Source organism: Dermochelys coriacea, chromosome 7 (genome assembly GCF_009764565.3).
Source record: "Dermochelys coriacea isolate rDerCor1 chromosome 7, rDerCor1.pri.v4, whole genome shotgun sequence".
NCBI classification, from domain to species: domain Eukaryota; kingdom Metazoa; phylum Chordata; order Testudines; family Dermochelyidae; genus Dermochelys; species Dermochelys coriacea.
In genome coordinates, this window is record NC_050074.1 from 108,315,459 (window position 1) to 108,330,145 (window position 14,687).

The following is a 14,687-nucleotide window of genomic DNA, read 5'->3' on the forward strand; positions in this document are numbered from 1 at the left end:
CTGCTGCAAATGTTTCAAACCTCCCTTCTCCGTCCCAACGGCTATCTCACATAAAGCGGCAAAAAAACCGCACGCATAATGAAATGTTCTCTGAGCTCATGCAGTCGTCCGGCACTGACAGAGCTCAGCAGAATGTGTGGAGCGACACAATAGAAGAGTACAGGAAAGTGGCCGATGAACGTGAGGAGACGTGGCGGCAGGAAGATCAGAGGCAATGCTGGGGCTACTGTGGGATCAAATGGACATGCTCCGGCGTCTGGTGGAGGTTCATGAACGGCAGCAGGATCCCAGACTGCCGCTGCAGCCCCTGTTTAACTGCCCTCTCTCCTCCCCAAGTTAGGGAATCCCACTGCAGCAAAGCCATCTACTATGACCTGCACATTTCCCAGAGTCACTACCTTTGATAACAGCAGCTCAATGCGTTGGCTACTTGCATCACAGCAACCCCCACAGTAGATTTTCTCACTCCAAATTGATTACCGACTGACCGGTAGCTGTCTGGCGCTGCAAGCTTCCACAGGGCTATTGCCACTCGCTTGTGAACTGTGAGGGCTCCTCTCATCTTGGTATTCTTGCGCTTCAGGGCAGGGGAAAGCAAGTCATAAAGTTCCATGAAAGTGCCCTTATGCATGCAAAAGTTTCGGAGCCACTGGGAATCATCTCAAACCTGCAACACTGTGCGGTCCCACCAGTCTGTGCTTGTTTCCCGAGCCCAGAATTGGTGTTCCATGACATGAGCCTGCCCCAGTAACACCACGATCTCCAAATTGCTGGGGACAGTGGTTTTAGAGAAATCTGTGTTCATGTCCTCATCACCATGCTGCCGTCGCCTCCTCGCCTGATTTTTTAGGTGCTGGTTCTGCATAAACTGCATGATAATGCGCGAGGTGTTTACAATGGTCCTAACTGCTGCGGTGAGCTGAATGGGCCCATGCTTGCTGTGCTATTGCCTGCTTGGGCAATCCAGGGAAAAGGGCCCGAAATGATTTCTGCTGTTGCTTTCATGGAGGGAGGGAGGGTTGACTGACGACATTTACCCATAACCATCCGTGACAAATGCCCCATCAGGCATTGGGAGCTCAGCCCAAAATCCCAATGGGCTGAGCTCCCAATGCCTGATGGGACCAAGACTGCAGGAACTGTGGGATAGCTACCCACAGTGCATCGCTCGGAATGTCGATGCTTGCCATGGTACTCTGGACGCACACCGCCGAATTAATGTGCTTAGTGTGGACGCATGCACTCGACTATACAATCTGTTCCCAAAAATCAACTTCTGTAAAATCGGAGTACTTTCATAGTGTAGACATGGCCTTATAGTCATAAAAAAGAGCTCCAATATTTAAAGAACAGGTTTAATTTTTAAATACAAGCCATTAGCTCTGACTTCGGTTAACACAATACTAAAGCAGTTTTGAAAATGGTCTGATGGCCACTTCCACTGGGCTCCTGCACTCAAACTGTATGAAAGTCTCACACATATTCTCTAATCACCATGGGTTCTATTGCTCTGGGAACCCCGGGCACCTTGAGTCTTGATTCATACCCTGGAATCTAGTAAGCTGTTCCTCAGACTCCATGTGCATGTGTGCCAGGTTGCCACTCCTGAAGTATTGTATTTTTTGGTTGGTTGTGGTTAGATGGTTCCTGCTCCCGATCTAAAGGCATTGTGGAATGGCATGAAGCATCAGAATCCTTCTTCCTAATCCTCCCCAAAACAGAGAAAGAAGACCAGCTACATGATGCTCAGAGATGTGCCCTGTTTGTGAAGTAGCTAAGCAATAATACTGGGGGATTCCTTTAAGTCCCTGTGCTATGGATTATGGGACAGCCTAGCATCTTCACTAAAGATTATCTTCTTTTACTGCAACTTTTGGACCTTTAAAAAGACAGACTTAGTTTTAGTTTTAATCTGCATCTCTGAGCTCAAAGAAGCATAGTTAAAAGTACACTTCAACATGGATACAAAGACTTTCTCCTCTGCCAGCAAATTCAGATAGGTGGTCAATAGGTGATAGGACAATACAAAATACTTCAGTTTGGTCTGCATGCTTTGTAAAAGGCAAAGCACTGTAGATATGTGAACAAAAATAATTTTGACTTGATAAAACTTTGAGCCATTTATAGTGAAAGTCATGGACAGCAAGGCCATGTCCCCATTAAAGGATTAAACAGTGGTAGTAACAAGCCCTGGTTCTTTTTAGTATGGCGCCAAGAAAATCCAATGGCTGGAAGCTAAGCTCAGAAAAATTTGAACTGAAATTAAGATTCAAATTTTTAACTATGGTAATGAACCACGGAAAAGATTTATTGAGGGATGTGGTAAATTCTCTATCAGAAGAATTCTTTACAGCAAGATTTAGATATGCTCCAGTTCAACAGTAAGTTTTGAAGCAAGAATTGCTGAGTGAAGTTCTATGGCCTATGTTGTACAAGAAGTCACACTAGATGATCATGAACATCCATTTTGAACTTAACTCTATGAACCTTTAGCGTGGACAAGGCCTAAATCTACAGGCATGTGCGAATTAAACTGCTGTACTGATCATACACTAGCATGTGTTAAAACTTCAGCACGTCAGCTATATTTGCATTTTTTTCAAAGTATCAGAAACAATTGCACATTGTAGGCTAATTTGCTACATTATAAACTCTGTCCTTTTTTATAATCTTGGGGGGAGGGAGGGGCTTGGTTTTAAGTTTTTTCTGGGCCAAAAACATTTCAGACTGGCTGAGTTCTTTGTTTTCTTTAACATATGACTAAAAAACTAAAACAATTAAATGGGTGTGTATTTTTCTAATTTTAAAGTAGTTACTCCTGAGTAGAGAACTTATAACTACATTTTAGCCCATGGTAAATTTTTACAGGCAAGATACAAACTCATTAAAACAGAGTTTACAATAAAAATCCTGACATACTGCAACTATGTGAGGTTGAAATATATACGAGACAATAGGCTATTATGGCATTGCAATAATAAATGTGGCATAATTCATAATGAATATTTTCTACACTAGCTTTCCAACTTCATTAGAAATAGTTGAGTCCCCTTTCTTTTATACAAATACACCAAGATTAATATTTGCTTAAAATAAATGTTTAGTTTGGAAACAGATGGAAATATAAAAAAAATACTTAACTGTACTCTAGTGTCTTAGTGCATCAGCGTCCCTTCTGATCAGGCTGGGTCTTGCACTGTGTCCACTCAGCCCAGCTGGGTGGTTAGTCAGCTCTTCTGGTTTGAATCTATATAGTAGCACATCCTTGGGGTAAGGACCTTAACTTCTATCCCTCTGTGCAAGGGCCTCCCCTTATATATAGTGAGGGGGCACGCTGGCTGGTCCTTATCTTCAAGGCTCTTGGAGGCCCCCTTTGATCCTAACTTTCTGTTAAAGAGAAGTTAAGGGAACCCAGGCCCATCCACTGCACTGTCTACAGCTCAGGGCCCTTAAACCAGGCAGGCAGAATCAATCCTCAGCAATTCTCCTGCTGTGCCCATAGCTCCTGCCTAGCTCCCTTTGTTCTCTAGGCTTCTTCAAATGCATCTGCAAGGCTTCACTAACCACTGAAATGCAGATACTTCTGTAATACATTGAGGATTAACATGCAGATCTTGTTATAAATCTACAGCACACCACTGCTAGGTGGTTTTTAAGTTAGCTGTTAAAAAAAAAATGACCCAATGGTCCATCTTTCACTAATATTACTTACTGCCAAGGAGAGAGTTCTGAGACAGGGAATCACTTTGATATTTATTTATACTATATTAAAAATACCCATACCTTTTAAAATGACTCTGGGACCATCAAGTTGTGCAGATATCTAGCCTGTGTAACTGCCTCATCCTGTTACCTTGTCCTCCCTTTCCCCAGGTGCTTTTGTTTGTTACTCTCACTGGTTGCATCTTGTTTTAAATTAGGCCCTGACCCTGCTTTGAGAGCTGCAAAGACAGAGCCCTATGCTCAGGGCCCCATTGAAGCCAGTGGGTCCTTGCACAGATGCAGGTGTCTGATCACATGCAGTACATTGCAGGATCAGAATGGTGGACTATAAGTTCTCTGGAAAAGGAACTGCGTCTTCCTGTGTGCTAATACAGCTCTAGCACATTGGGACCCTGATCTTGACTGGGATCTCTGGTTGCTACAGCAATATGAATACTGATATATGATACCAGGCTTTAATGCTGGTTAACCAAAGTGGCTATATTTGATTAAAAGGCCTGTGTTGACATCCTTAGGTATCATGTAAGGAAAGGGAATGCTCTGAAAAAACAGCCCATCTGGGAGTCAAGTGGGAGGTAGAAAAGACTAGTGTACAGATTCTGTAGTTTACAATACTTAAAGCAGTGGTTCTCAAACTTTTTTTTTTGCGGACCACTTGAAAATTGCTGAGGGTCTCGGCGGACCACTTAATGATCTTTCCAAAAGATTTTTGTACAATAGCTAACTATTGTAAAGCGCTTTGAATAAAAGTGCTATATAAAAAAAATTAATAGTTAACTTTTTTTGTTCTACAAATAAAAGCACACAACTCATATTTTAATATCAGTTGTCTTACCTTTCTAATGCGATGGATGTGCCCTCTCTCCCCTGCCACGGTAGCCCCCAAGCTGGGGCAGGGAAGGAGTGCTGTCTCTCCCTGACAGTTGCAGCCCTGGAGCTGGGGAAAGTTGCCTCTTTCTCTGGTCACCGCAGCCCTGCACATCCCAAATTCCCCTCACCCCCCTCTTCTCACCCCACTTCCCCCTCCCACCTACCCTCTATTCCCCACAAGGCCACCACCTCACCTAACATGTGCATCTTCTCCAGGGTCCAGGCACCTAATTAGTGAAGCCACGCCTGCACAGCTCCACTAATTAGGTGGGTGGCCCTTCATTCTCTCATGTGCGGCCGCCCAGGTTTGCACCTTAGAGGGAACTATCCACAGACCACCTGAATGGAGCTCGCAGACCACTGGGGGTCCACGGACCACAGTTTGAGAATCTCTGATTTAAAGCTTGTATCTGGAGAAACTCCATTGGAGCTGACAGATTACACAAAGGTCAGAATTTGGTCCATGCCTCAGCTCCTGATCTTGGGGCTGTAAAAGGCAAATAGCATTAGCATTTGAATGGAACCAACTAGATTTTGAATCTTGATAGTAGTTGGGACAGACCAAAGTCAGATGATACGCCATGGTTTTAAGTTAAGAATAATGTATTAATGATAGGAGTTTCAAGAATGCTTAAGGGAATTATAGGCATCCAATTCCACTGATGTGTAAAAGTCCCATCCTAGCCTTCAAAGGAGGCTTTATTTTACAAGGAGAATAGTGAATTCGCAGAATAGACTTCCAGATGAGGTCAAAAGGAGAGCTGGATGGGAAATTATTTTTCTGTCCTGCAAAAAATTAGAGATTCCAAGGTTTAAGCCCCTGCAACTCCCACATCCCAGGTGAACCCCCGCAACTCTTGGGCTGTAGAGTTAGTCTCTCTGTCCCAAGGAATATTGAATTATTTCTGTAAAGTCTAAAAGCTCCAGCTGGAGAGACTGAGAGAGACCTACCTCTCAATTGTCTGTGGTGGTTAGGGCACTCACCTGGGATGTAGGAGCTCTTCCTGATTTGGAGCAGGGACTTGAACTTTCCTATTTCCCATATGAGTGCCCTAATCACCAAGAAATTGACTCTGGCTCTCTCTCTCTGATTTTGATGAATTGGCTTTTTCTGACAAAAACACACTAACAAACAAGCAACCTGTTTTTCCTGAACTGTTTTAATCAAGAGTATTAATATAGTCGTGTGTGTGGTCTAGTTTTTATTTAAGAAGCAACCACTGATTTGCTCACAGAGAACCTGAGTATGTCCACTCTCTGTCCAGAAGTTATGCAACTTCTAATGTTAAAGTTGTACTATGTTCCCATGGAATGTTTACAGTGATAACATCACCAGAGGATGGTATGAGCCTTGAAGACAGAGGCTTAGTTCCATTTTTTATGTGATGGGGAGTGGAAAGCACTTCCCCTTCATCACTCTTACAAATGGAAATAGGGGACTGGATAAAAAGCTATAATTTGGGATGAGTCAGGTGGTTGGTTTAAGATGCTTTTTTGTTTGTTCTGGATCCTGAATCAAATAGACCCATCCCTTTTCCCAGGATCATGTCTCCTATACATAGTGTTTCCCAGTCAAGCAGATAGCGCCAGGTAGCAAAATGAAACCAGCTCAACCCCTCTACTGCTGTGTCATGAAGTAAGTGTTCTGTGCAGGAGCAGAAAAGATCTGATGATGTGCTGTTGTTGGAGGGAAGAGCAATGAGGAGACACTTGATATTTGTCTCTCTGCCCATCCAGCAAAGTGCGTCTTTTAGCAGTAGTAAAGGTTGTTTCACAAAATGCTGCATTCAAGGTTCTAGAAAAGGTTGATGTCCCTTTTTATTGTTTTACATGTTACACGAAAGATCCCACTGTAATTAACTTCAATATTTGCTTTAGTTTTTATGAGATTGAATAACTGTGTGTGAAGTACACATCACATTCCCCAATAGCATCTAGTTTGCGTAGAGGATAACAATCTACTACTATGTCCAGCTAATGGAGTTATTATTTTAGCTCCAATGATAGGGGTCTGTACTTTGGAGCTGAAGGTCGTGGGTTCAAGTCCTGCCGATGACATGTGGTTTGGTCACCATAACTGCAGTATAATCAAAGGATACTTAATAATGTAACTGGGGTGACTCCCAAGAGCATGTAGTGCATAGCTAAACCCAGGAGCATGTAAGATTTGGCACTTCCCATGTGTATTGTGTACTCTTGCAGCCATAACTCCTGGGTCACTTCTGTGGTAAGGTTCTTTCTACTGCAGTAAGGTGGACTGTGAATGCTGGGTGAAATTCTCACTCCCTGTGCAAAGCCTGAACAAATAAGCTTTTTCACAGGGGACCAACACAGAGGTTCTGTGAGATGCAGCCATCACTCTCCAATCTGGAAGCAGGACATGTGACACTGAAGCAGTCACTTTGCCACCACCAGTACAGTGCCTGAAATAGTTTCTGTGTTCCACTATACTTCCCTACCCCACCAGTAGGGTTTGTAGCTAGAGAATCTGTGTAGTTTGAGGATCTGCTGGCCACACTCCATTACTTCATTGCCTCCCCAAGAGCCTGCTGGGGCATTCTGTGCAGTGGGACACGCTGGACCATAATGCCATCACCTGCAGAGTGCTCTGGACTTCCTTTGCAATACACTTCATGTTGTCCCAAGCAGTAGAATGGTGTCATTTCTGTTGTATTCTGTCCCGTCCTTAGCCATGTCAGGGGAAATGTGACTTTCACACATGGTGTAGAAGACTCCTTGGTAATTTAGTCTTTTAAAGAAATTGCAGTTATTTATTTTAAATGCTCTCTTCTGCCATGCACGATCTACATCCTGGTATTCACTGCCTAGACTAAATAGAGCTGAAAGGAGTTCTCTGCAGGAGTATGCAGCATTACTTCTCTCATATTGATAACCAACCGGTTTCCAACCAGTATTACTTGAAACCGAAGTCATTGCAGAGGGATTCATTTTAGGTATGTTTCTGAGGCTTTCCTCTTTGCTAATAGGATCTTCAAATGTTGGAACCCATTGCTATTTCCCCATCATCATCATTATTATTTTTTAAAGTCCTCAGTGCTTAGGAAAACAAGTCAGCGCCAGGTAATATTTTCCCCTTTCCATGATGATGTTGGGAAATATTTCTGTTGGAGGAGATTCATTTTTTTTTCTCCCTGTCCTAGTGTGTGTAGCATGTGAGAGAAGTTATTATGGTCCCATAGGCTCATACTGTAATTACTGATTGCTGTAAAGTATACACTCATTGGAATACGAGGTATACAGAACATGACATCATAACTTAACTTGTTTTGCAAGTTTCCTCTGCCAGAGCAGAGTAACTTGACCTTTTGAAATGGCTTTCTGATGTATGGTTTTCATCTCAGAGCTACACCTTTTTTTCATCTTATCTCATTGGTGGTACAGCCCTGCACACCGCAGGTGACTCGTTGAGAAGCCCACTTCTTTATAGAATAAAAATCCAAGGGTTAAAGGATGCCAGAAAAAAATCCCTCAGTTTATTTGGGAATCTGTCTCTTAACATATTTTGTGAATGAGGCTGTGATTTGAAATACAGTAGTACAAGTAATTTTGTTCAGTAGCTTCTTTGAAACAGAACTAGAATTTGTCACACTTTTCTTCTGTCTGTAACTATCAGAATGAAGTCCAGTTCCCATTCTTTGATGCCATTTATTTTATAAAGACTTTTGCTTCTGATTGTACTGACATTTTTTAAATTTCTTTTTAGAGGAAAAAATTAGTCTCTGCTCTTTGTAGGGCTATTCTTGACCGCAGAAGATTTGTGTGTGTGTTGTGAGAAGATATTTATAATGGACTGCAGTGTATTTGGGAGATAATGTATAGCAACAGCAACAGCTGGAGAAGTCCTAGCTCTGCCTGGCCTAGGGTTTTGAAAACAGATTTGGACATGGATGAGAGCTAGTTGGCTGAAGCTCAATCCAGACAGGACTGAAGAGATTCTGGTAGGTTGGGGGAGGGAAGTGGAAGATGTGGCAAGAATGATCCCCACACTATTAAATGGGGGGTGCCCACCCTCTGTGAACTGTGCTCTTTGGTCTTTACCTGCTGCCTGTTGGTTTCTGGATAGTACTAAAGCTTTTGTATTTGACCTACAAAACCCAAGTGGTTTGGGACTTTCAATGCCTTATTAGAGATATGGATTCCAGGGCCAGAAGGGATCACTGTGGTCATCTAGACCGACCTCCATAGAGCCTAGACCAGTGGTTCTCAAAGCCGGTCTGCCGCTTGTTCAGGGAAAGCCCCTGGCGTGCCTTCCCGCAGTCCCCACTGGCCTGGAGCAGTGAATCGCGGCCAGTGGAAGCCGCGATCTGCCAAACCTGGGGACGCAGCAGGTAAACAAACCAGTCCAGCGTGCCAGGGGCTTTCCCTGAACAAGTGGCGGACTGGCTTTGAGAACCACTGGCCGAGACAATTCCTAGACTGTACCTTTTAGAAAAACATCCAATCTTGATTTTAAAATGGCCTGTGATGGCGAATCCACCATGACCCTTGGTAAGTTCTTCCAATGGTTACTTACTTTTGTTAAAAATGTGCACGTTATTTCCAGTTTGAACTCGCCTAGCTTCAACTTCCAGCCAAGTTGGCTCATGTTATACCTTTCTCTGTTAGATTAGCCTTAGGATAGTCACTCTTCCCATCCCATACTGATACAGTCCCCCTCAGCTTAAAAGAGAGGGAGCTGGCAGCAGAATCTTCTCTGTGAGGGGCTGTCAACTTTGCAACCAGCCTCTCGGATTCAATACAGGCTGGGTCTTTGTGCTGCAGAGGGTGTTTGGTTATTTACTAAGGCTTTTGAAGTGGAAGAGGCTTGACTGGGGGGAGGGGGATATGGCTTTTGTGAAGGTGGAGAGCTTTCTGGGAATCTTTGCTGGTCTTATTTATTTATTGATTTATTTTGGGGGGTGGGATATGTTAGCTGATAGTTAGATTGTTTGACTCTAACTACGATATCCACATTCTTAGCTTTTTGTTAATATTTTAATACATTTAGAAAACATAATAAAATACATATATAAACCTCTTGTTTAGATTGGTCATGCCCTAAATAGAAATGTTGTTTGGAATATAATTGAATTCATAGTAATATGAAAATGAGCTGTAGGAATTTCCACAGTCCTCTCTTCTGGCCACTTGGCTCTTAAACAAACAGCATTTACACCATTTGTTCAAGATGGTCAGCTGGCATAAACCATGCTGAGAGACATGGGGGAGGTAGGAAGACACCCAAGCCTGTTTGTCAGACATTTATCCCAGAGATGCCCAGTTTTGCAAGGGATTTCCTCTTGCTTTTTCTCTACCTATGTTGTCATGGATGTGTTCATGCACAGGCACTTCTTTTCACATCTGACATTAAAATAATGATGTCACTGTCAGCAGATGATTGACATGAATGTAAAAGAAAAGGAGTCTTTTTTTCAAGAATTAAGAATTGAACTGAAGTTTGAAATCCTTTAAAAATATTTTTTTGGGGGGGCGGAAGGACAGATGATATTTACATTGCTTAATGCATCACTGGAAGTGCTCAGATACCACGGTGATGGGGCGATATAAGAACCCGAGTACTTACAAGATACAAAGAGTGTTTGGCTGCATTTGTCTTCCACCCCCGATTGAGTAAATTGTCAACTTACAAACTCAGCCTTAGGGGCCAAATTAGACTCCCAACCTGTGGAGCTTTGTTGAAGGGAGGTGCCACCCTCTGCGATTGTAAAAATCTCCTTGATGGTGAGGAGTCATAGCCTTGCCTTTTCCTCACCCCTTTTGGGGTGCCAAATGTCTGGTAGTACTGAGCAGCCCTTGTGCTTGAGGGAACCACAAAGGCTGCATCTGAGGCAAACCCCAAGATGCAGGCACAAGAGAAGCCAAAGATCCTTGGGCATCCATATGAGGTTGGGTTGCAGAAACAGCCCCAGTGTGGGCCTAAGGTCCAGCATTAAGTGGGTTATACAGTGTGTGTGTGTGTGTGTGTGTGTGTGTGCAGAAATTGGCCCTGTATTCCTTGCTGTAAATCTCATCTGAGTGTAAAAATATTTATTAACTGGACGCAGAGTACTTGGAGAGGAGGGTAATTTTGTAGAGTACTGTAGTCGGCGGGAACAGTTAACAGTTGAAACCTGTTGACTTTTCACTATGAAACTATTGGTCAAGATAGTGCTTCAGTGTCCCACCTGTTCCCTGTTTGTGTTTGGGCACCAATTCAACACCCACACTGGAAAAGTTTTGTGGGCAAACATTATAAAAAGTGGTTCCAGAGTATCAGCCGTATTAGTCTGTATTCGCAAAAAGAAAAGGAGTACTTGTGGCACCTTAGAGACTAACAAATTTATTTGAGCATAAGCTTTCATGAGCTACAGCTCACTTCATTATAAAAAGTGGCGGTCTTAAGTGCTGCTATAAACACAAAGCCTTACCTGAAATAGCTCACTCCTTCCACACACAGGTTATTTCCTGACAACTCTTGGTGCTATACCTTCCCGCAGATTATATTAAAAGAGAATAATGCACTAGGTCAAGGATTACTAATTTGTACAGATCAGTATATGTGTTGTCCATTCTTTGTTGGCTTACTAGTAATTTTTCTTTTAGAGTTGTGGTTAAATATGACTTTTGACTTGTGCTGAAAGATTAAGTAGGATAGCCATTTAAAAAGAATTCATTTAGGGATGGAGTTTGAATATGGTTTATCTTACACGGCATATAATCACAGTTGGAGTAATCTGTATGTGGAGACATTGAAATGGGATCCAGAGAGCCCTGTCTGTTTGCTTTCTTGAACTGTTCAGTAAAAAGCCCCTTATAACAGAGAATGGGAAGGCTGAATAATGTTATCAACACCTATATTGGCATTTTAAAAATTTAAACAGTCATTTTTAAAGACATCTGTAAATTGTTGGCATAGAGTAATTCTGTAAAACAAATTTACTCTGAAGATAGAGCCCACTACAGAAGCTACAAAGAAGTCTGTCAACTCTTGTACTGCAAAGTAAATTTGTCATCTTGTTTGTTTTGCAATTTCAAGTAACTTAAAAAAAATCTTTGGCACTAGGATGTGAGTTTTCTAGTTTTCTTGGGTTTAATCTTTACTGATATGAAATATATGTAGAAACCACTTGTCCTCCATTTGGAGATCACTTTTGTAATAGCACTATTTGGTGCACTATGTTTAACCTGTATAATGGATCAATGGAATTCTTAACATGCCAGCAAGACTAAGGTGGATGAGGTAAAATGAGTTTGTAAAAAGTGTCAAGCTGTATTATAGCTCTTTGAAGACTTTGGCCTGAGAATGTTGTTCCCAGAAGTAAGAGTTGACATCACCTATTTTAAGATGATGCTTGGCTCCCAACAACACAATATGTATATTTTATTTATACATATACACATAGGCATACTGGACAGTTGGTGTCTGCATGTTGAAGGATATTTGTTGGGGTTCTTAGGAGCTGGAGAGCAGCTGCTCCACATGACACATCCTTCTCAGTACCCATGATTCTCCCCTTCTTTGCTCGCTGTTCCACTCTGGAGAAAGGGAGGAGGAGTACAAGTATGTACTGTGGCTACATAACTGCTTCTGAGAGGAACCCATGGGTACAGAGGGACCAACTCCTTATGCAAATTCCTTCATACAATGAAGCCTAGGGCTTTGTGGGGTTTCTAAGTTTCATGCTCCATGTCTCACAAGGACAGGAATCTGTCCCACTTGAGGTAACTGAAGTGAATTTCCAGTATTCTTTTGGATTTTGGGTTTTATTTTGGGAGAGGATGATTTCGCTCATAATAAATATAGAAAAACTTAATTTGAATACCAAATTTGTTTGAGAAAACAGCTGCTGAAGTTCTTGTGTATATCCTGATACAGTAAGGGAACAGAAGGGGTGAACTGTCTCATCTTGAGTTTGAAAGTTTCACTCACATGTCAGTAGGTATTTACATTCTACTCAGGAGAGAGTGTGAAATAAGAAAGGGAGAGAACCAATTCAATGGAAAAAAAGACTGTACGTTGGAGCAGAGAGTGGGCACTATGGAAAACAAATATAGAAAGTTTGAAAAAGGAGCAGAGAGGTGCCAGAGAGAGGGGATAAATTAGTCATATATACTGTGTATAAGCAATGGATTTATGCCATCTTAGATTTTGTTCTTGTATCCCCTTATCCCTATTTAGAACCTCTCAGGGAGAAAAATGTTTTGTTTTCTATTTCTAAAATGAATTTCTCTTGGTGAAAAATATCCATTCATTTAAGTACAGGGATGAAGTAAATGTTCTAAATTTTGAATGAGTTTTGGTGAATCACCCCCCCCCCTCCCCAAATTGCTTTGAGATCCTCAGAATCTCAGACTCGGTGACATTCACCTGTCCAGAATTAGAATATTTTGTAGGCAGTTTTTGGTTAACATACAATAAGAATGTTACAGGGTTAACATACAATAATAAGCAGTTATGTGTGATGTGCCTCTTCATAATCACATGCAAAACTATCCCAATGAAGAAAGGAAGGACCACAGCTGCTTTGGCAGGGACTTTCTTTGTGATTTACTTTTTACAAGTAAAATGTGCTCCATAACTGCATGCCTTTCAATTTTATGAAATAGGTGGCTGGGAGAATTTGATAATGAAACATTTTCTTAACATAACTTAATTTCTGTGGATGAAAGGGGCCTTTACTGACTTTTGTTGGCAATTCTCTCCTTTCCCTTTTTCTTTTTCCTCCTTCCTTCAACTTTGCAGAGCCACCAACCAAATACCAAATCTCTCAACCAGATGTATACTCAGCACTTCCAGGAGATCCACTTAAGTTGCGTTGTCAGTTGAAAGATGCCATCATTTGGACTAAAGATGGGGTCCAGTTGGGGCCCAATAATAGAACAGTGATTAGTGGGGAATACTTGCAAATTAAAGATGCTGCACCCAGAGATTCAGGCCTCTATGCTTGCACTGCTGTTAGGACTACAGAAAGTGATACTCTATACTTCATTGTAAATATTACAGGTGAGTGAGCTGAACACAGATCTTGCATGTATAGCAATATAAAACTACAATCTGTTCTAATTTGAAGAAGTCCAGTGAGACGTGAAGTAGGATACACAGAATAGCCTTTCATATCGTGAAGTTTCTAATATTTTCCCCTTGAGCCAGATCCTGAACAGGTGTAAATTGGCATAACACTTCATTTACTTCAATGGATCTATGCTGATTTACCCCAGATGAAGATGTGACCCTTTGCTTTATGTGTAAATTACTGGATTAGATTATACAAGTGACCACAATGATAAAACAGCCTGTGTAATGTATTTAAATGATATGATTTTCATATGGGAAGTATAAGCATATCCTAGAACCAACCATGCAGTTCTGCATGTTGCTGTGTTACCTACATCCTACAGTCTGCTAGTGACAAATCATTCCTGAGACAATTAGAGTTCTTAAGAAGAAAAGAATCATAACTGGAAAGAAATAGATTTTCTGTAATTAGCAGCCTTGCTTTGAAATCTCTATAGCAATTTCAGGATTATTATCCAGTTTTAGTAGGTTTTGTAAGACTAATACACATTTTATGATTGGGTTTGCTACTTATTTAACGTCGGCACATTTAAAGAAAATCTAATCCAGATGTACCTTGTTTAGGTTTTCTAAAGTGTAGGAAATTGCGTGTGCTACAAAATGCATCGTATAAAAGATATGATCATCTTTAATATGCAGATGCTCTTTCATCTGGAGATGATGAAGATGACAATGATGGCTCAGAGGATTTTGTGAATGACAACAACCATATGAGTAAGTAACAGCCGACTGCTGGAGGTGGCTGGCGGGATCCATGTGGAAAGTAGTTGCTTTCTAACCTCTTGCACTGTCAACTTCTTGGCTCTTAAATGCATGTGATATCAAATAGCAATAACTTTTCCCAACTGTTTTCTCTGTGTAATTTATTTCATGACTCTGGAACATGAAAATAAACTAAAATTGTTGCATACCCAGTTTGTTTTACTGGTCTGTTCTTTCTATCTTAGCTTATCATTAACTTTTTAGTAATTTTCCTTCTTCCTAAATTAAAGTTAACCATTGTTGTGTTATGGAGTCC

At 41.5% G+C, this 14,687-nt stretch overlaps 1 protein-coding gene across 1 annotated transcript in view; it reads left to right on the plus strand.

Moving 5' to 3' along the window:
- The window catches only part of FGFR2 (fibroblast growth factor receptor 2), a 97,006-nt gene that overhangs the window by 12,285 nt on the left and 70,034 nt on the right, over positions 1 to 14,687 (plus strand). The window contains 2 exon segments of the mRNA XM_043519734.1: positions 13,337 to 13,597; positions 14,309 to 14,383. Of these exon segments, the coding sequence (XP_043375669.1) occupies positions 13,337 to 13,597; positions 14,309 to 14,383 (336 nt within the window).